Source organism: Daldinia childiae (genome assembly GCF_008694065.1).
Source record: "Daldinia childiae strain JS-1345 chromosome Unknown Scaffold12, whole genome shotgun sequence".
NCBI lineage: Eukaryota > Fungi > Ascomycota > Sordariomycetes > Xylariales > Hypoxylaceae > Daldinia > Daldinia childiae.
This window is the reverse complement of record NW_022984653.1, coordinates 750720-770613: the sequence shown is the minus strand read 5'-3', so window position 1 is coordinate 770613 and position 19894 is coordinate 750720. Positions and strand designations below refer to the sequence as shown.

The 19894-nt window shown below is 46.1% G+C and overlaps 5 protein-coding genes across 5 annotated transcripts; 3 read left to right on the top strand and 2 right to left on the bottom strand.

The window, feature by feature from the left end:
- Window positions 1-2712: 2712 nt before the first annotated feature.
- GL218_08438 (Peptide methionine sulfoxide reductase B2, chloroplastic) lies at window positions 2713-3392 on the bottom strand (the record flags this gene model as incomplete). Its single annotated transcript, XM_033585241.1, has 2 exons — window positions 2713-3086; window positions 3161-3392. 2 exons carry the CDS (start codon window positions 3390-3392, stop codon window positions 2713-2715), a joined length of 606 nt encoding a protein of 201 aa, XP_033440800.1.
- Window positions 3393-4014: 622 nt separating this feature from the next.
- GL218_08437 (uncharacterized protein) lies at window positions 4015-5800 on the top strand (the record flags this gene model as incomplete). Its single annotated transcript, XM_033585240.1, has 2 exons — window positions 4015-4132; window positions 4197-5800. 2 exons carry the CDS (start codon window positions 4015-4017, stop codon window positions 5798-5800), a joined length of 1722 nt encoding a protein of 573 aa, XP_033440797.1.
- Window positions 5801-6395: 595 nt separating this feature from the next.
- On the bottom strand, window positions 6396-6763 carry GL218_08436 (Protein transport protein sft1; the record flags this gene model as incomplete). The annotated part of the gene is made up of 2 exons (XM_033585239.1): window positions 6396-6554; window positions 6629-6763. 2 exons carry the CDS (start codon window positions 6761-6763, stop codon window positions 6396-6398), a joined length of 294 nt encoding a protein of 97 aa, XP_033440798.1.
- A 1078-nt stretch (window positions 6764-7841) lies between these two features.
- On the top strand, window positions 7842-9251 carry GL218_08435 (uncharacterized protein; the record flags this gene model as incomplete). Its single annotated transcript, XM_033585238.1, has 4 exons — window positions 7842-7878; window positions 7967-8070; window positions 8163-9127; window positions 9188-9251. 4 exons carry the CDS (start codon window positions 7842-7844, stop codon window positions 9249-9251), a joined length of 1170 nt encoding a protein of 389 aa, XP_033440795.1.
- Window positions 9252-17832: 8581 nt separating this feature from the next.
- GL218_08434 (PHO85 cyclin-1) lies at window positions 17833-18978 on the top strand (the record flags this gene model as incomplete). The annotated part of the gene is made up of 1 exon (XM_033585237.1): window positions 17833-18978. The coding sequence occupies one exon, from the start codon at window positions 17833-17835 to the stop codon at window positions 18976-18978; it is 1146 nt and encodes a 381-aa protein (XP_033440796.1).
- Between the last annotated feature and the right edge of the window lie 916 nt (window positions 18979-19894).

The following is a 19894-nucleotide window of genomic DNA, read 5'->3' as shown; positions in this document are numbered from 1 at the left end:
AGCTCACGCAGCTTCAGTCGGCACCACGGTAAAGTTATGAGGCGACCTCTCCCCTTGCCCAGTCCTCTACTACGACGACAGTGAAGGTACGTCGCGTCTTCGAATCGCTGTAATATCCCATTGGCACACATATGTACATTCTCATGCAAAACAGTTACCGGTCAAGGCAACATACTCCTCAGCATCGAATAGATAATTAATAGCAATATGAGCCTTAGTAAGGTCCGGATCGAGAAGGACACGCGTAAATACAGCCGCGTCGACAGTTCCATTGGTCTTTTGCAGGTCACAGTTCGTGTACTCTTAGCTCAGGGGCTTCCCGTCAACATGTCCAGCGCAATGCAGATACATTGAAGTCTGGGCATTGCTTAGCGCAGATGAAATATGAAACCGTCTCGAGATTAGGGACCCGAGGCCAGATAATCAGAATTACTTACCGTAGTATCCTGTTAGCGGCCTAGTTGGGGCACCATGAGACTCTCCGGCTTGCCACTTGAGGATATCCCAGATATAGTCTGCGGATGGTTTTGCCATATTCCCTGAAATTGTTGTTGTTGTTGTTGGGACATTTGCCAAGGCGAGGATATTAGCAAACATTTTGGCACGTATCAGTTTTGCTAGTACAAAGTATAAGTTAAGACGGCGAGTTAAACCTGTCTAGATAAATATTCGGATGTTAGGTTCAATTTTATAGAATTAAAATACAGCTTATATGGCGCCATATAATGTATCGTTGGGCCGCGCAATTATGGATTATGGCTAAATACGAAGAAGTACACGAGCGCGCAACGTTGCTAACAGCTAGACAACGTCGTATTACGTAGAAGAGAAAGGGTCGTCTACTACGAAAAAGACGAATTAGTATAGAACAGTTGACGCAATTTTGCATTTGCTGTGTGTTTTAGAACCATAGCCTTTCTGCGGCCATTTAGGTATCATACGACAGGTAGTGTACTAGTAATGGCAGGACAGCATGCTAGTTAAAAAGAAATACCATATTGTGAGACTACCTAGCTATGACTAAAGCTTCAAAATATCCATGTCCAATAATAATGAATGACCATCAAACTTCCAACGCTTCCAACGCTTCCAATGCCTCCATAGGCTTGGGTATTGTGCTCTGAGCAACCCAATTTTAAAAACAGAATTCAACGCTAATGTTCCGTCGTTACGGTGATTGCAAAACGAATTTATGCTGATATGCTAAACTTGATGGTCCATGCTAATCGTAATGCGTCCGTACGATATGCGCGCGTAAATGAGGAATTCCATCCAAAGTCCAAAATATCAAGCCAAAATATAGCTAAGGGCTATATCCGCTAAAATTTAAATCAATATGTAGTCAGTATATGCTGTATTAATGACAAACACGCATGTCAGAGGGGGGATTAAATACCTGATGCTTCTATGCAGAGTAAGGCAAACAATGCTATCGACGGCGCCTAGTTTTGGCTCTTATGTGTGACGCCACGAATGTATAGGACACGACCCGTGTCGAGATCCTGGAGAGACTCGATCTTTCCTTTTACAAATGCCATTCTGATCGGCTTATCCGCGTCTCTGCTGTGACGGTAGATGTATTCGCGGGCCTTCTTGTCGTAGATGGAGCGCAATCTTGAATGGCAACCGTTCTGATAAATGATAATGACTCTTGGCAATGCCGATGCCAGAACATGTCGCTCTGGAGATGCTTGTGACTGTGGCGATGTCGCTACTGCGGTGTTTGCGATGGGTCCACCTGACGATGACACCGGAGTGCTATTCTTCACCTGAGACTCTTTGCTCGAAACAGAGGATAGATTGGGCGTAACAGGAGATTGTTTGGGAGTACAATCAGTAGCTGGACTCGGAGTCGGAGTCGCAGTGCTGGTTTGGCTATCCATATTGAACAATGAGTATGTTTGCTTTAGGTGGAAAATAGTGATAAGGGTTCTAAGAGTCAAGATAGATAATGTATGGTGGAAGAGTGTATGGTAGAAGAATGTATGGTGGAAGGTTGGTTACGTTTTATATGAACGAAAATTATTTTGCTGTATGAAGATATGATTTGGGATTTGGGAACTGCTCGGGCTGATTTAGGGCTCGGGGCTTTGGGGCTTTGGGACTTTGTAACTTTGGTCTTAAAATGAAAGTTTATGATTACGACTATAGTGCACTAAATTTGGAAGTTGCTACCTGGATTTCTCACTTTTTGCACAGATAATGATAATACAGTTGCAAACATTGTAAAATTTAGAAGGCACCTCTTGCCCTCTTGCCCTCTTGCCCTCCCCCCCCTCCACCAACCCCCCATTTCTAGTTATCATTACTACAAAAATTCATACTGCTAGACGACTAACAAGGGCAAGTTTAGCACCATTTTTTAAAATAAAAAAATTGAAGATTGAGTACCTAAGGTAGTGAGAGCTACGTAAAAGGCTGACCCTTAGCGGCAACCAAATGACCCCTTCTTGACTATATTTGGGGACTGAAGAGGCCTAAGCACTATACAAACTCTCTAGGAAGAGCACCGGGCACGTCCCTATCTATAATCCTGCTAGTAAAAGACATCGGATTGAAAATTTAAACCATTTATACGAAATAAAGGTAGTATACGAATAGTAATATCGCTTTTGAATAACCCTATTTATATTATATCTTCGACCACTACATATTCACTCCCTATAAACAACGAAAGAATTTCAATATGACTTCCAGGATACTGATCCTATCCTATTTCTCTCCTCCTTGGGCAGGTTTATCTTCTGGGGAGAAGTTTAAGCTGATACTGTTAACACAGTGTCTCTCATCTGTTGGGGTTGGATATCCCTCTCCCTTGAAGACATGACCAAGATGACCACCGCAATTAGCGCAGCAAATTTCTGTTCTTTCCATACCCCATGAGCTATCAGTATGCCTTGTTACAGCCCCGGGAATGCTGTCAAAGTACGCAGGCCAGCCGCAACCAGACTTGAATTTGTGATTTGCCTTGTATAGGGGCGCGTTACAGCCTGCACAAGCATACACTCCAGAATCGGAGGTAAATTTATCGTACTTCCCAGACCCTGGCGCCTCGGTGCCCTTTTCTCTGAGAATTCTAAATTGCTCTAGGAAATATAAGTTAGTAAGTGCCTGAGCGCGGATGGGGACGATGTTTGTTCTGGGAGAAGATCGGATATACCTTTAGTGAGAACAGCGCGCCACTCGTCAGGTGTTCTCTGGTCTGGATACGACATATTGTTTGATTGGCTAGAACTTGAGCTGAAAAGACTTCCTATGAATGGAATAGTCGGCATAGACTTCAATGGTGTCGTGTTGTAGCGTAGTGATTGATGAGTCAAAGGACGAACCCTAGTCAAAGTAGAAAATGTAAAGAAAGCTCGGAATAGGTTGGAGAATTGGGATAATCGCATTAGTTATGATGATATGAGAATAGGTTTATATATTCGTTGATAGAATTAAGAATTGGAATTATGATATATAATTAAGTGAGATTTGATGGTATGATTTGGAATCACAGTTTCGCTATTTGGAGGAAGTTGTAGTATAAGAAATGCTTTAAAGCCGCGTTACCGATGACATGGATGGAATTATGCAGATGTCGTCAGTGACCTGCCCCATAGATCTTGAACCTTTTGCCACACTTCGAATACCTACCTTAATGCATGAAGCGCCCCACAACCTTGCAACGAACAGGGTCCACGGTTAGATATCAAGAACAAAGATAACGGATTAATTCAAAATCGCGCTTTCCGATATGCAGCCAGTGTCCACTGTATCTAAGGTAATAACTACGTAGGTACTTAAACGCTCAGGCCATGACTAAGACCAAGACCAAATCGAGGAAAGCCACAGTTTCATTCATTACACTTCGTTTCTTATACTTTAGAATTCCATATCACTGCCACACCTTCAGGCACCCCTTTCTAACCACCTACTTCTATACATACTTCTACCCTTGGTCCGCAAAATTGCCAACCCTATAATTCATCTATTTCACGTCTATTCCTGTTTGTTGTCGGTAGCGATCGCGCCATGTCTAGACGGCCTCCCAACCCAGCTGCTGAACGGGCAGCCCAAAATCAACAAACTATTAAGAGTCTCTTGAAATTAGACTCCAACAAGATATGCGCCGATTGCAAACGAAATAAACGTGTGTCCCCTTAAATATACCTAGTCTACTAATACCGACCTACTGGACTCACACTTTATTATAGATCCACGATGGGCGAGCTGGAACTTGGGTGTCTTCATCTGCATTCGCTGTTCGGGAATTCATCGAGGAATGGGTACCCACATTTCGCGAGTCAAATCGGTTGATCTGGATTCATGGACAGATGAGCAACTGCAAAGTATTCTGAGCTGGGGCAATGCGCGCGCCAACAAATATTGGGAATCGAAGCTGGCTACTGGCCATACCCCCTCCGAAGCAAAGATCGAGAATTTCATCAGAACCAAATATGAACTTAAGAGATGGGTAATGGATGGGCCAATGCCAGATCCTGCGAGCCTAGATGTTGAAGGTGATGATGATGTTCCATTAAGCATCGTAAAAGAGAAGCAAAGTATAGATAGAAAGGAGTCAATTCGGAAAAGCTCCGTTGGGAAACAAGCTGCGCCGCGTGGTATAGCACCCCCAGGTCCTCAGGTAGATCTCATTGGTGGCGACGATATCCCCCCGAGGGCGAGTACCGCCGGCCCAGCTTCTTCTCAAGTTCCTCCCAAATCAGCACCTGCTCCTCCAAAAGCAGTAAACACTAAGGACTCGCTCCTAGGATTGGACTTTTTTGGCGAAGCTCCGGCTGCACCTCCGCGTCCAGCAAGTACGAATAACGCAGGTGGAACAGGCAGTCAATCGAGGCCTGACCTCAAACAGTCTATTCTATCTCTCTATGCTTCAGCTCCACGCCCTCAGCATGCACCACAGCAGCCATCACACTCTTCTTCTGGATCATTTGGGGGATTTGGAGCGATGCAATCTCCCTTGCAATCCCCGACGATGGGACACCAGCCTCAGAAGTCGACAGGCGGGGGATTAGAAGATGCTTTTGCTGGCTTGAGTTTTGGAAAAGTACCGCCGCCGAAGAGTCCACAGAACGATGCATTTGCTAGTCTATCGAACATATCGAGCAACCGATCCACTCCCCAGCCTGCGACTTCATCGTTATCTGGTCTTAGTGGGGGTGGCTTCTTTGACCCCAAGCCCGCTCAAGTGGCACTACAGCAGCAGCCAAGGTCCTCAGTGTCACCATCTAACAGCTTCGGCGCATTTGGTACACCGGCTGTTCCGTCAAAGCCAACACAATCTTCTTCGGCAGCCTTGGGCGATCTTTTTGACTGGTCTGCTCCTGCTCAACCAGCTCCAACCAAGCCAACCCCTGCACTTTCATCAACTACTGACTCTATCTTCAATCTCTCTGCAAACCAATCAAAGCCGGCTCCCGCACTAGCACCGGTTACAAATACGACCGCCTCTTTGAGCACATCTGCATTTAATAATTCGGATGTCTGGGGGAATGCGTGGAGTGCTCCTGAACCCAGTCCGGCTGCAGCTCCTAAGAGTCCATTGGCAGCTAAGTCCCCTATAAGCGGCGGTAATGACTTCGGTGCCTGGGGCAGTACTGGCGGGTCTTTTGCTAGCCAAAGTTTGGTACCTGGTACCTCTGGAGGGTTTACCGCTGCTCCAAAGGTGGCAGCGGACGAGGAATTCGGAGGTTGGACTAGTAGCACAGGTGGAAACACTAATAATAACAACAACAGCGGATCAAAATCTGGTGGTGGATTCGGGGGTGATGATCTATTCTCTAACGTTTGGCAGTAAATTGCTGGCTGGTCGCCCAGTATGCTAGGGGATCAGACGGAATAAGGGCTTGTCAATTTTGAGTCGACCATAGCTATGACTGCTCGCTATGTATGTATGGTCTTACAAAGCTAATTGTCGAATACGAGCTTGAACATAAGGTGAGACCTATTCAGATAAATTTATTGGGCTAATTCTTGCTCGCAAATAACCTCCTCGACATTAAGAAGGCCAAATCCGTAACGCCTGTGCTATGCTACAAGGATTGCAAGTCTTCCATATTGAATAAACAATAATTTGACTCGTGTTCCCCTTTTATTAAATAGTTGCTGCCGATACCGTCTGGGTATGCCATCACAAATTGCAGCTTCATCCTTTGCCTCTAAGTCATGTGTATTCATGTCGTTTTAGCCAAGTGTAATCACCCGCCACTTTCATTTCATGAACTCCTACACCATCCAAAAAAGGGTTGTAAATCTAAAGGGTCCAACTCCGCGGGGCTCACGTAAGGGACTAATGATATCATCCAACAATAGCCTACCTGGCTTTCCTTAATAGAGTTTTGGTCGCTTTTTCCTGGTTCACATATTGACGTGCTAATTCGCAGAATAATCGTTTAAAAAATCCACTTAAGGATATAGTATAGTATGAGAAAGGCGCCGATGAGGATGCCCGAGAGTTTCAGAATAGCGACCTTGTTCCCCGATGCTGCCATACGACCTAATCGACCGGCGGATCCTTTCAGCTGCGACGACATGGAGGAAAATGTATCAGACTACATGGTGTGAAGCCTAGTGTTAGTATTACGCCTAGAAGGCAGATAGATAGGTGTTAAGCGGTAATTCGTACAGTATTGTCGATCACGTCCTGCGCTCTCGCGTTATCGTAAATATCCACCGTTACGCCACGCAGCGACGACACCTTTGCGGACAGCTCCTCCAGGCGCGCATTGTTCTGGCGCTCACGCTCGTACGCCTCCGACATGTTGACCTCGATAGTTGAAGTAGTAGAAGCACGGTGGAATCGGAATTCGCTTCTCTTTCGATCTTGCAATGCGCTGCTAAAGGATCGTGGAATATACAGGAATATGAAGCGGCGGCGGCGACGATGAGCGGATCGGTGTACTTTCTAGGTTCGTTAATACTCAGGGCCCCCCAGTGGGCGAGGATTGATTGTCGTCTTTGTTTTCCGTAAGCGTATCTAGGTAATTATTGCTATTCTTTTAGGCCAAAAGTCGGCTGTAACGGGAGTATAATTTTGGTTCCGTGACGAGAAAAGGAGGCGAGCTGAGGAGATGACGCAGATTGTGGCTGGTGTCTTTAGCGTTCTACATTCAGATAGCGCTGAGGATCCTTGCAGTGTTGTATCGGTACCAAGATTGTACCGGTTGTCACTTGAATTGGCATCTACCCCAACCTGCCCAGCTTAGCTTTTTAGCTTCCAACAGCTCGGAAATCATTACTCGTGGTACGTGGGGCCGTCTTAACTCTGACCTCATCATTCTGTACTCGCTAAGTATATATCTGTACCTTTCTAAGTGTACATAATTGATGTTACCTCGGTACCTTAGGTACCTACATATGTGCATATTAGGTTGAGTACGTAGCCTTGCGTTGTCTTTGGCGCTTTGGCGCTTTGCCGTTGTTGCCGCCTGCCCCGCCGAGGTGGCAGAGCTTCCGCAGCTGACGACATTAGTATTGGTTCTTCCCTTCGTAGAGGTAAACACATAGTAACTTTCCATACAAATATTACTACATACCAGCCTTAGTCAGGCACCTATCTACCACCTATCTATTCGTCTTTCCACCTCGAAAAAAAAATACGATCGCAATAGTTGCGCGTTATAGATTCGTATATCTTGACAATACCATTGTGTCATTTAAAATCACCTTCTCACAAGATCCAATTTAACTTGACAAGTTTAATCCCCGCAGTTGGTGTTTGCAACTCACCACTATACCTATCGACTGTTTAATATTCATTACCGTCGCAAAAAGGCTTTAAGCTCGGGAATCTCGGATTAGATCGATTTTCGACTTGAGATACCAACGAGAATCTCAAGATGGGTATCAACAACCCTATCCCGTCGTCTATGGCGTGTAAGTTTCTAACTACGAATACGCGCAGTCTCGCGCGATCGAGTACTTGCTGCTACGATTATAAAGTATATGCTAACACTTCTCATAGCGGAATGCAAGAAATGTGGCAAGATTCTTACTTCTTTCATCGATCCCCGCCAAGCGTTTGGCCCCGACAAGATAATTCCTCCGTCGGTCCTAGCGAATGCCAAAGTAAGTGAGCTTCCGTCGTATTCCGGCTAGGTGTCTGGGAACGATGTTATATTTATTCGTATATGCAAAGGCCGTGACTTACATATACCTAGGGCCTTGCGATCCTTACTGTCATCAAAGCCGGCTTCCTCGGATCTGCACGATTTGGTTCTGGGCTTGTCGTCGCCCGCTTGCCTGACGGTACGTGGTCTGCGCCGTCGGCTATCATGACCGCGGGTGGTGGCTTCGGTGGCCAGATCGGGTTCGAACTAACCGATTTCGTCTTCATTCTCAACGATTCCCACGCCGTTAAAACATTCTCCCAGCAAGGTTCCATTACATTAGGTGGAAATGTCTCTATAGCGGCAGGACCGGTAGGCAGAAACGCAGAGGCTGCCGGTGCCGCATCTCTTAGGAGTGTAGCGGGTGTGTTCAGTTATAGCAAGACGAAAGGTCTATTTGCTGGAGTATCTTTAGAGGGCTCGGCGATTGTAGAACGACGAGACGCGAACGAAAAGTTATACGGTCAGCGCTGGACAGCAGCACAACTCCTCACAGGTTCCGTACGATCGCCACCGCAAGCCGCGCCGTTAATGTCCGTCCTCAATTCCAGAATATTTGCAGGTGTGCGCCAAGGTACCATGGACGATTCCATGTACAATGACGTCCCGGTTTATGAAGATCGCCATGATGACGTAGTATGGAACGGCCAACGAGGGAGTGCTTACGGCGAACCTCAGCAAAACAATGGTCAGGATGAGTTCGGTGCGCCGAGACGCGCAAATACATGGCAAGACGACGTATACGATCGACCGGCCGCTGGTGGTAGCCTCGCTAGATCCGGCACCGTGAACAATCGAGCCTCGGCCCCTGTAGGTGGTTACCCAGAAGGAGGGCGAGCCGGTCCCGGTAGACCCGCGGCACCGAAACCGAACTTCGCAAGTAAGCAGGCGTTAATGAAGAAGAATGAGGCCGTTGCGTTATACAACTTCGACCCGGACCAGCCGGGCGATTTGGGGTTTAAAAAGGGCGATGTTATCACAGTGTTAAAAAAGACGGATAGTGCTAATGATTGGTGGTAAGGACATATTATCACATGCAACTCACTGAAACTTTGGCACTAATATCTATATTTTAGGACTGGCATGATCGGCTCAAAACATGGCATATTCCCCAGCAATTACGTCAAGATGAAGGAATGAATAGGCGACACAGGCTTTCCGAGCCCACCTTCTTAAGATCAGCTAGACATGGATGGGCGTATTCGGATTTCGTGGTAAGGGCTTACAGGAAAGGAGGACAGCAGTTATGAGATTGCTTAAGAAATACCTGGCTCGTTCTTGAGATACCTAGATTCTATTCTCCACATAGGGTTTTATGATTTATCTTTGGTGTAAGCGGTGTTTTATCTCGCAATCAACGATTTTGATGGCGCACTACTATTCAATTTTAGCGTTTGTAAATATGGGTTTAAGAATAGTCGAATAAAAGTCTTGACTAAATGAATGATCTTGATGGAAAGCTGTGGTGTATAGTGAAGTACATTATTAAAACTATGGTTTGTTACGAAAGAGAAGGAATACATGATTTCGCGGGTTTGGTAGCATTCATATACTCATGAGTAAGGTGGACTTGTAGTTTGGTTAATGAAAACCTATTAAAAATAATTTGTTGATACCAGCACAGTTTGCTTCTTATAGATAGGTAAAATGTATCGAACATTATCACTTCGTATAATTATACCTTATGCCTACCTGTAGAGAATTTCAAGCTCACTCTAAACAAAACAGTCTACTAAATGCTTAGACTGCTAATTTACGTAGGATAAAAGATTCCAACTATACTAATGGCCTAGTCTTAGCTATGCTGATACGAATAGAGTTATGTTAGGTAGGTAGTCACTTCTTGTTTACCTATAACCTAGGATTTTGCAAATGCTACTAAAATGACTACAAGTCAAGCATACTCCATCGTAATAATTCAACCCTATTAATGTTTTACTTCATCTAGGTACGTTGTGTAAATATAATTTCTGGCTTGGCACTGACTATTCGTCGGACCTATACTTATGATATCTTCGGTTAGGATTGTAGATAAGACCTAGAACAAGGGATCCTTTCGGTATGTATAACCGTATGTTCCCTCCCATAACTTGCTTATAGCTCCTTACGGAATAACTTCGTTTCCATGTTTCCACGCTTCTTGGTCCACCTCATGCCATCTTCGTCGTAAATATTTTCATAAGCAACCACGTTCAAAATTTCCGTCACGAAGTGGAACCTAATAGCATGAAATTACAAACTAGCTACGAGGTTCTACGTCTATACATACATACTGAACATGTTCTTTGTTCTAGATGTCTCATCCAAAATCCTGACAACTTCGAACAAAGTCTAGACTCAAGGTTGACTCTAAGGCTCACTACTTAGATGCGCCGCATTAATTACGCTTACTACGAAAATCACCATCTCAGCACAACGATACGTAGAAATCCTTGCCTGTGCTGTGATAGGAGCGAGATTCGGCCTTCCGGCCATGCCTCAACCGGCAAATAGCGGATGGACCCACTTTTACGGTAGGATATCCGGACGTCGCTCCTCGATATCATGCTGGGTCAGGCTGATTAGGTAGATAAATCCGTACCCATAAGTCCGGCGCTGTCATGGAAGATTCGGTACAATTGCTATACATAGGTATCCTCTCCGAGCCATAAACATGCGACTGTGGATCTATGTAACGCTTTCATTTCTTGAACTACCTAGGTACTCCGGATCTAATTTCGGATTGCAAAAGCGACGCGTCGGCTAGAGCTAAGATACGTTGGACGTCTTCCGCGTGGCGTTTATTTCCCACGTGCACGCATTGCTATAAGGTATTTTATGTAAGGTCGCCTGTCACTTGCTGCGCACGACTAAGCTGCGCCTAGCGGGAGGCGCATCTTCCGTCTGCCGGCAGTGAAGATACCCGAGGGTAAAGTGGAAGCGGAGGGTCCCTGGGTAAAGGGATCCGGGCATCCGCACGAAAATCCCATTTTCACAATTCTGTATTGGATATTGGGATGACCTAATCATTTCACTGCTTTTCATAGTATATACCTACCTAGGTAACAGAACCGCCGGCACGCTTGTGTAAGGGAAGCGCGGGATGCTATTTTTGGACCGAGGAAACTATGTGATTGGTTCTGTTGCGAATTAAGCGCGCATAGACCGGGGGCGGATCCGCTTGCCGGATATATACAGTATAGATTAAGGAATCTGGGGTTCGGCGGCAAGCTGCGTATGTGCGATTATTAAGTACATACATACCCCCTACATAATATAGATACCTACCTAGCTAAAATGAGATCGAAGCGCGGCGCTTAATGAAATGATCCGGGAGCATCTGTTTACTGCGCTTGCTGAAACGAGGCGGGGCGGAAGGGGGAGGGGAGATGAAGTTGGGTTAATTACGGAGCATTTCGGGCGGATAGATGCCTTTCCGGCGATGGGACAGGCGCGTAGAGATGCCGTGGTATGATACGCCGGTAGACGCGCGCTGTTGTCAAAGCCGGCAGCCGGCTCAGCCTCGAAAATGCCGCCAGGCCTCCGCTTGGGAAGCATTGCACTGGTTCTCTAGCGTACGTAACAAAGTCGTGTATTCGTATGTGTGTGTGTGTGTTTCAGAGACACGTAACTACGCAATTCTTTTTTGTTTTTGTTTTGTTTTGTTATTGTCTGAAAAGCTGGTGATCGAAACTCGGACGCACAGACGCGAGATCAATCAAACCTGTTTACTACCTATCTACCTAATTTAGTCTGCCTTTCCATTTCGTCGAGACATGCAGCTCAGCCGGAGGGACTGAGGTGGGACCTTCTGGAGTGGCTATTTGTCAGAGCGAGAGACAGTAATATTATCGTCGCTTATTATGGCCTCAGTGCTGCAGTGAATGTAATCATCCGGAGATTCAACATTTGGGTGTAGTGTGTCGGCGGTGTGTATGTACATACATCGGCCGATAGGTGGAGCGGAACAATCACGGGTTGAGTTGAGTGGCGGAGAGAAACATACATACATACATACACACATGCATGCAGTAGGTACCTAAGGTTAGGTATGTCGTCCCAGCTATATGTGTGTGGCTTCTAAAGTTTGCTGATAGCCACTCACGAGGGGCATCGACGCACCATCTACTACGCAGCAAGTTTAAAATATCATCGGAGATGGAGAATTCTACGACATGCAGTGGCTCAACTGCCGCGTGAAGATGCTCTCGGTATTGAAAGGCCCGAAGTTGAGATGAACAAATAGTAGAATAGGCTCTCCCAAGCGGGACTCGCGAGACATTGCAAGGCAGTAAGCCACAGCCTTGGCTCCCGCTTGGGGAAGAGGATCGACGATTCTTCAGCGGGGGAGGGTTCAACAGATTGTTGACTGAGGGGATGATTGGATTGCGTAGAGCGTGAGCCACACCTTTGATTTCCCTTTTTGATCTCCCACCTACTATGTATCTATATAGATAGTATACTGCCGAAGATGTGAGGGCAGCTGAGATGATCAGGTCATGATGGCAGGATTTTGTTATTCTAATCCCAAGGCATATTCTGTTCAATCGTCGCAACGTCACGTCCGTTAGCTGCGGGCAAATAGCTACTGTATGTGCAACGTGTAAACGATAGATTACTTTTTATTTCCTCATTTGTTTATGTGTTCCTAAGTAATATAAAATACGCACACATACTAGTTAATATGTATGTACATGTAATGTACTATGTATGAATGCGCTGTCTATCGCCTCGTGAGGCCGAGGCACGATGTACGGAATACGTGGCTGATCCATCTGCACCTCCCATTTGGTCTACCGAGCACCAATCCTTACCGGTCCGGAGAGAAAAAGGGTCTAGGTCATCTAAGTTATCAGCCACACGGCATAAAATACTGCTAGTTTCCGTATAATGGCTAAGCACTCCCCATCATTGGATCGTCTAGCTTGGCCTGGGTTGTTTCGATTCGAGGCGGCTGCGACCAATAACCGAACTTGATTAACTCTGGTCCCTGCATCTCTTCCTAGCCCGGCAGCTATCCGGCAGGAATACGGACGACTATAGCAGATACATGCATATATAGTAGGTACCCACGTATAGTAATCTTCAGCTTCCCTCTACGGATAGCTGTAAGCGGAAATATATTGTCTTTCAGATGTTGGTGAACGGCGGTGAAGTCTTGGCCCGAACAGTTTCTGCTCAAAGTGCAAGGTTTGCTGTGGATGGGTCGGCCCGGGTGCGGCGTGTAGTCTAAGAGTTGTCGGTCAAATGCGATGCATTCCTTTTTTTAAATCTTTTTTTGCTGGATACTCGAACTGTTTTAGTCTAAAAAATCTTGTGGATGCTATACGATGACCTGATATTGATGATATGTACATATGCACTTTTACTGCCTGCCAAGTCATCGCGACGTTCGTTCATTAATGCCCTGGTTAATAGATGCGGTAATTAGGAGATCAGGGATGATGACGATGCTTATAAGAAGTATGATTGGACCTGTCGCCAGTGACACTGGCCAAGATCGTTGGCTAGGGCTGGATAAGACATCCCCAGGCCATATGTAAGAACTATATGTAAGAACCTTACGCCGCACGAGTGATGGAATGTATGGCTCCAGGGGGGGACTGAGGGGGAAAACCATATTCAAGCCCCTCCCTAATCAAGGAGTTATGTAGTAACTGGAGGGGAACTTCATTCCAATGATATTGGTGGTGATGTCGATTTTGATATTCAAGGGGTAGGAGTGAGATTTCGGATAAATCTTGAAACGCCACAGTAGTGACATATTGTCCAAATTAGGAAATACATATTGATGATATTGGAGGGGCCTGCACAGATGTGTGTAAATCCCAATGTATGAACACGACTAAATTGATTCTTACGTATATGATGATACCATACATAGAGGTCATATCAGCTAGGTAGTTAAGTCATCAAAAACGAACATACGTGCAGGGGAAATAGGAGGGGCCAGAGTGACGAGCCCGTCAATAGATGGTAGCAACAATAATCAGGCCCAATTTACAAGACCACTCGCGATAATGTTATCGTTAGTCATTGGCATGTTTTTCTTTTGCCCCTTGCGTGGGCCTTGCCACGACGTAGTAGCGCATAGAGCACGCCATTGGTTATAATCGTGTTATTCATCCTGAGGATACATTCCACCAATTGCCGATGATTGACTATATCGTATCGATATGCACACCTCGCTGCTTGAAGATGCATCAAAAGTCTTACCTAGGTGGGAAGAGTCGGTCAAAGATCTCACAAAACAAGGGCCTCTCCACGTAAGTTGGGCATTGAAGAACAGAAAACTGGGGAAGACCCGGGGTGATAAACCCATGTTCGTTTCGTTTCGAGGTCGATCTCGAATCCACACGATGATACATACGTAGGTACCTAGTAAATAGTAGATGTTCAGATGTTGTAGATAGACGACGATATCCTCGAGATGAATGGGGGTACAATGAATCAATATTTTACAAAGGTCGAGTTATCTTTTGGTATAGTTAGCATCCGATTTCTTGTTATGCAAGATTGATTGGCCTCGATCAGGTGTAACTGTGGTAAGCTATTTTTCGACCTGTTTTCCCAGATCCATGTCTCGACGCAGGTCCATTGGTAGGTCTTTATTTTTATTTTTATGTTTATTTCCATTTCCATTTCCATTTTCATTTTCATTTTCATACTAACAATAAACATGGTTAAACGTGCGGACAACTGTCAAAGACACGCGTATAACGAAGTACCATGGTCTATAAGTTGAAAAGGTCGCTTCCGTTGCGACCAGTTCTCCATCCATCATTCGCTCGTGGTTTGTCTAGGGCTGTTTCGATTCTAAGTTAAGGTGGATGATCTATGGTCATTGGTTGAAAGGAATTGAACAATTGGCTTGCATTAAATCTGGGCTGTATGTACCGTTAGATGATTGCGCTAACTGGAACCTCGATGTGCATATTGAAGGTCTCACTGACGAATGCCTGTGGTCCCTCTTCAGGTATTCCTAGCGCTAACTAGGCGCTATTACATACAATTTCTACCTTAGGTAATGTAGTAGTTACACAGCTACTAACTATACATTGTTTCTTGTGGCGGGGGCCCTGGGCGATTAGCCTGCTAGCCTGTTAGCCCTTCCCCCCCTAGTACTCTAGTTTACGCTAAGTCCCGACCCCTCTCGCTTGTTTCATGTCTTTAAGCTCTGAACCACTTACACCAATGAATCACTCACCCGCTTCTATCATTCCCGTCATTCCCAACCCGTCTCAATCAAAGGGATTATGCGGGCGCATACTGTAGGCGGGCGGGTCCCTGGATGAGTTGTAAGCCGCCAGCCATTCACATCATCGCGACTCCAGCCTTTTGGGGTCTACGTTTGTAAACATCCTAACTTAGGGGCGAATAGACAAAGCGAATAGGCAAGATAGGTTGAACTGACTGGGTTTATTTGGTCATCTCTAGCCATCTACACGCATACTACTATGTACATGGCATACATGGCATACCTTACCTGAACCCACGATTCGCATCAGATGAACCATATTTGGAAAACCCCTTGTATAAAGGTGACCAAAAAAAAGTAGATATAGATCTGAAGACGCACACTCCTTTTTCTTCACTCCCCCTCCAGATCCCTTCCATCAGTCTTCCCTTTTATCATATAGAGCACCGCTAGTCGACAGCCTAAAAGTAAATCCACCGTGTGGAATGAGTTTGGTTTTGTTTCGACAGTATTGAAGGGAACCCGATTATTTATCATTACGACAGATAGCTACCCACGTTGACATTTAACGACCGATACGAGATTTTGACGATACGAAACCCACTTCTTCTAGACTCCGGCTAGTCTATCATCATCATTGCCTTCCCTCTAAACAGGACTATTCGGCAATTAATTGCTATCGCATATCTTCAATCTACCATTTGAAAAAAAGCCCCTCTTTTCTACGACAACCTCCTTGACGGGATCGACAAAGTTGCCCCCTCCCCCGGGTCTTAATATAAAAAAACACTTGGGTAGATCGTATTATATATCAGGCTTTTGCCTTGCACTCTAACCCAAGTAATCTTTCGGGACACAAGACACGACACAGTTCAGTACCTCAAGACACAACCAGTCACACCGCTACCCGACGTCAAGTTACAGTGAATTTGTGTTTTGGTTTGAATTGTTATTATTCACTTCCTAGTGTTACGAGGCTTTGCGCGTCATCTTACTAGTCCTCGTGACTCGATTCCATCTTAAAGATCTTTTATACAACTCTTTATAAGACCCCGCCAGACCCCGAACAAACTGCGCCTTAAGGCTCGGAGCCATCGGGAGCCACTTTTCCACTAGTCGTCAGCAAACGGCGAGAGATTCGTCAGTCTTTTTCGCATTAACGGTCATTCAGCCTACGCAAGACATCTCATTCGGAGATAATTTTTTTGCCAGGACTTTCTCACCAAGGCTCAATCGTTATTTGCAGTTCGAGTTTTAGTCGAACCTTTACGATCATTCCCAACCAATCTAGTAGTCTCCAGGTCTTCCGCCGGCTCGGGAACCTTGCCTTCTTTTGCACCTTCGCCACTCTTTACTGAGCAGGACAAGTTTTCAAGCCTAGCTGCTTAGTTGACTTAGCCATCGCCTACAAATTATTCGGCAGCCTTCCGATTTTATTCAATACCTTCTGGTAGCTACGTCCACGTAAGCACCCGTAGGTACTAATATTTGTTAAAATCGTCTGCGCAATTGGTATTGCATTAATACGCACGCCTTCGACAACCTGAAAAGGGAAAAAGGAAATCCACTCTTAATAGTGAAGCCACATATCAACTACGCGTACAAAGCGGCGATTGATTCATCATCCTAGTCCTAACCCATAAGAGGGAAAGGAAAGAAGCAGCATTATTGCGACTAATTGAATCTTGCAACGATTCGATTCCATCCACTCCACGTCCGGATAGAGGCGAGACACAATTCATTAAGCTTTAACAGCTTTTAAACGAACCGAGACCCGATATTCCGAGGCAGACCCGGAAGTCCCGCTTTACGGACGAGTAACGAGTAACGTACCTTCACTTTTTGAAGGTTCAACTTAGGCAACTGGGAACTCCCCTGCCGGTCAAATCCGGAGTCCAGATAGGGAACCTGACCCCTCCCTCCCTACCCCCTGCATAGGCACCCGCACAAGCAGTTGCATATTCAAGCACCTGCCACTAGCTGCTGCCACCTCCTTTTTAGTAGGCTTTGCACTAATCAACATAACCCCTGACACAATTTGGGTACCCATTTCTTTTCCGAGTTCCAGCCCAGTTGATTGTACTTAGGTACTTACATACCTGTCTTCCCATTTGGCACGTCAGCGGTCGATCTTGCCAGGTATCCTAGTATCCCAGTACTTTTGCTACTTTGGCTCAGCCTCGACCCTCACGTCACACACCCAGACGTACCCTTTCACAGTAATTTGTGGGAATTAGGTGTTCGTTCAGCGTTGCGCCTACTAGTCAGTCTGTCAGTCTGTCAGTCTGATATGACCAAAGGCTCCGCCTCGTGATACACCCTTCCACATCCTCCATCCTATTGCATACTCCCACACTCACACAGCTCAACATCCCAGTCATACGCTGTTGTTGTTTAATATATTACCAACTGTCCATCACACCCGTCTTCGCTTCCCCGGATTTTTTCTTTCCTTAGCTGTTGCACTTGGGAATATATCAGGTTGCTATCGGATATCATCACATTTGATACCTCGTCTTAGCAGCGCGCATCGCATCACACATAATGTCTTCGACATCCAGGATACCTATGAGCGAGCTCAACGCCGCCGCTCTTGAGCACTTTGTATATAAGCCAGTCAGCCCGGCAATGATCGCATATCTGGCCCGTGCAGCGCGCGATGTCATCCAGTGCGATCCCACTATGATGCCCCCACCCGTTCAGAACAAGTCGCAATCTCTTACACCACCGCGAACGCCATCACCGAAAGCTGTTCGCTGCGACGACAGTAGCTTACCGACGTTAGAAGAGTTTATCACACAACTAGTTCGCTCTTCCAACGTGCAGGTGCCGACTCTGATGTCTACGCTGGTCTACTTAACACGATTAAAGTCTCGACTGCAGCCCATGGCCAAGGGTCTACGATGCACGACCCACCGGATTTTCTTAGCTGCGCTCATTCTCTCAGCGAAGTACCTTAACGACAGCTCACCCAAGAACAAGCACTGGGCTGGCTACAGCCACATTAACACTGATAGCTACAGCTTCGGTTTCAGCCGGACGGAAGTTAATTTGATGGAGAAGCAGTTACTATTCTTACTAGAATGGGAGCTGCGCATTACCGAAGAGGACCTCTATCGCGAGCTAGATCTCTTCTTGGCGCCCATCCGCGACAACATCGAGGCCTCGCACGCCCGTCGCATGCAGCGCAAGGAAAAGCTACGGAAGCAACAAGAGGCCGAAGAATGGGCAGCTACTCAGCTCCCGTCACCGCCGAGCTCGCGCGACAGCTCACGATCAAGGCAAGCTGCGCTACCTTACGAGACTGCCCGTACGATGCAGGATGTGTCTACGCCACCAGGATTGGTTTACAGCTCGTCAGCTAGCAGCAGTGGCAGCTCTTACGCTTCTTCTGTCTCTTCCTTGCATCAATCGCGGTCCTCAACACCTCTCTCGGAGCCGGGAGAGGGTTATGTCTCCTACGTTGACGGCTCGCTCTACGATTCTCCCGTCGAAGTGGTCCTCGACATGCCGCAGCCAGCTGCTCGCCTTAGGGGATACCGCAGCAAGGATGCCAAGCAACTACTTCCATACGAGATTAGCGCGGATGATTTACGAACTCTTCAGGACGGCAGTGCTAAGACGAAGCGCGCGAGAACCGGAAGGGGCATGTGGGGCCGCATGTTCGGAGGTGCCAACACTTCACGATAATTATTTCATTTGTTTTGCTTCGCTGCATTATAGCCAGGAGTTACGGATTTTGGATAAAGGCGCAAATTGTTACGGGCGGTATTAAGACGCCAAAAAGAGGTCGAAGAATTCTTACCTCTTGTTGCTGCTTTCCCCATAGAGTGGGTGGAACCTTGTCGTCATGATACCTACCACGCACAGCATTTCTTAATAATAGGATGGGGACAATAGGTGCGATACAGGGCGGGCTTGGGCATAATAGGTGTACTACGGAAGAGCGGCGGATAGCATGCATTCTGGCATTGATTGCCTGTGGGGCACAATGATAAAGGGGAATATACAGATGACTGGAGTTCCGGGTCTCAAAGGGGAAGCAAAAAATAAATTCATGGGTTGGGTACTATGGAGGTATTGGATTGTTAATGACGTCGAAGCATTGATGGGATCTGTCGGCTTGACCGACGGATAAAACCAATAGCTAGCTAATTTACTGAAATGGAAATTCAACATTCGGTAAAAGGATGACTCTTTTGACTGTGATTGTTTTGAGTGATTAATACACGAACGGCGAAGATATGGCGGCACAAGTGTGCAGGATCCGCAGTTGTAGACTACATAGTACAATATTTCCGCGTCTCTACGTATTTGCGAGTAAACTCGTACCCAATAAGCGCTAGTTAGAGGGTAATCATTTTTAATTCCTACCTATATTTGGGTATCACTTATAGAATTTTTACATATGCAAGATCGTCTTAGTTGCATCGGTCCCGTCTTAATAAGTTCCTAACAATCAACTCGCCTCTCGGTAATGTCTGTTCGGTTGCACCGACCCGTTGCAGCGCAGGACCCTTGGTATTTACATAGATTTTTTGATCCCATGCCGCGGCCTACAAATGGCAAATATTCCAGAAATAGGTAAGAGGTGCATCTAGGGTGG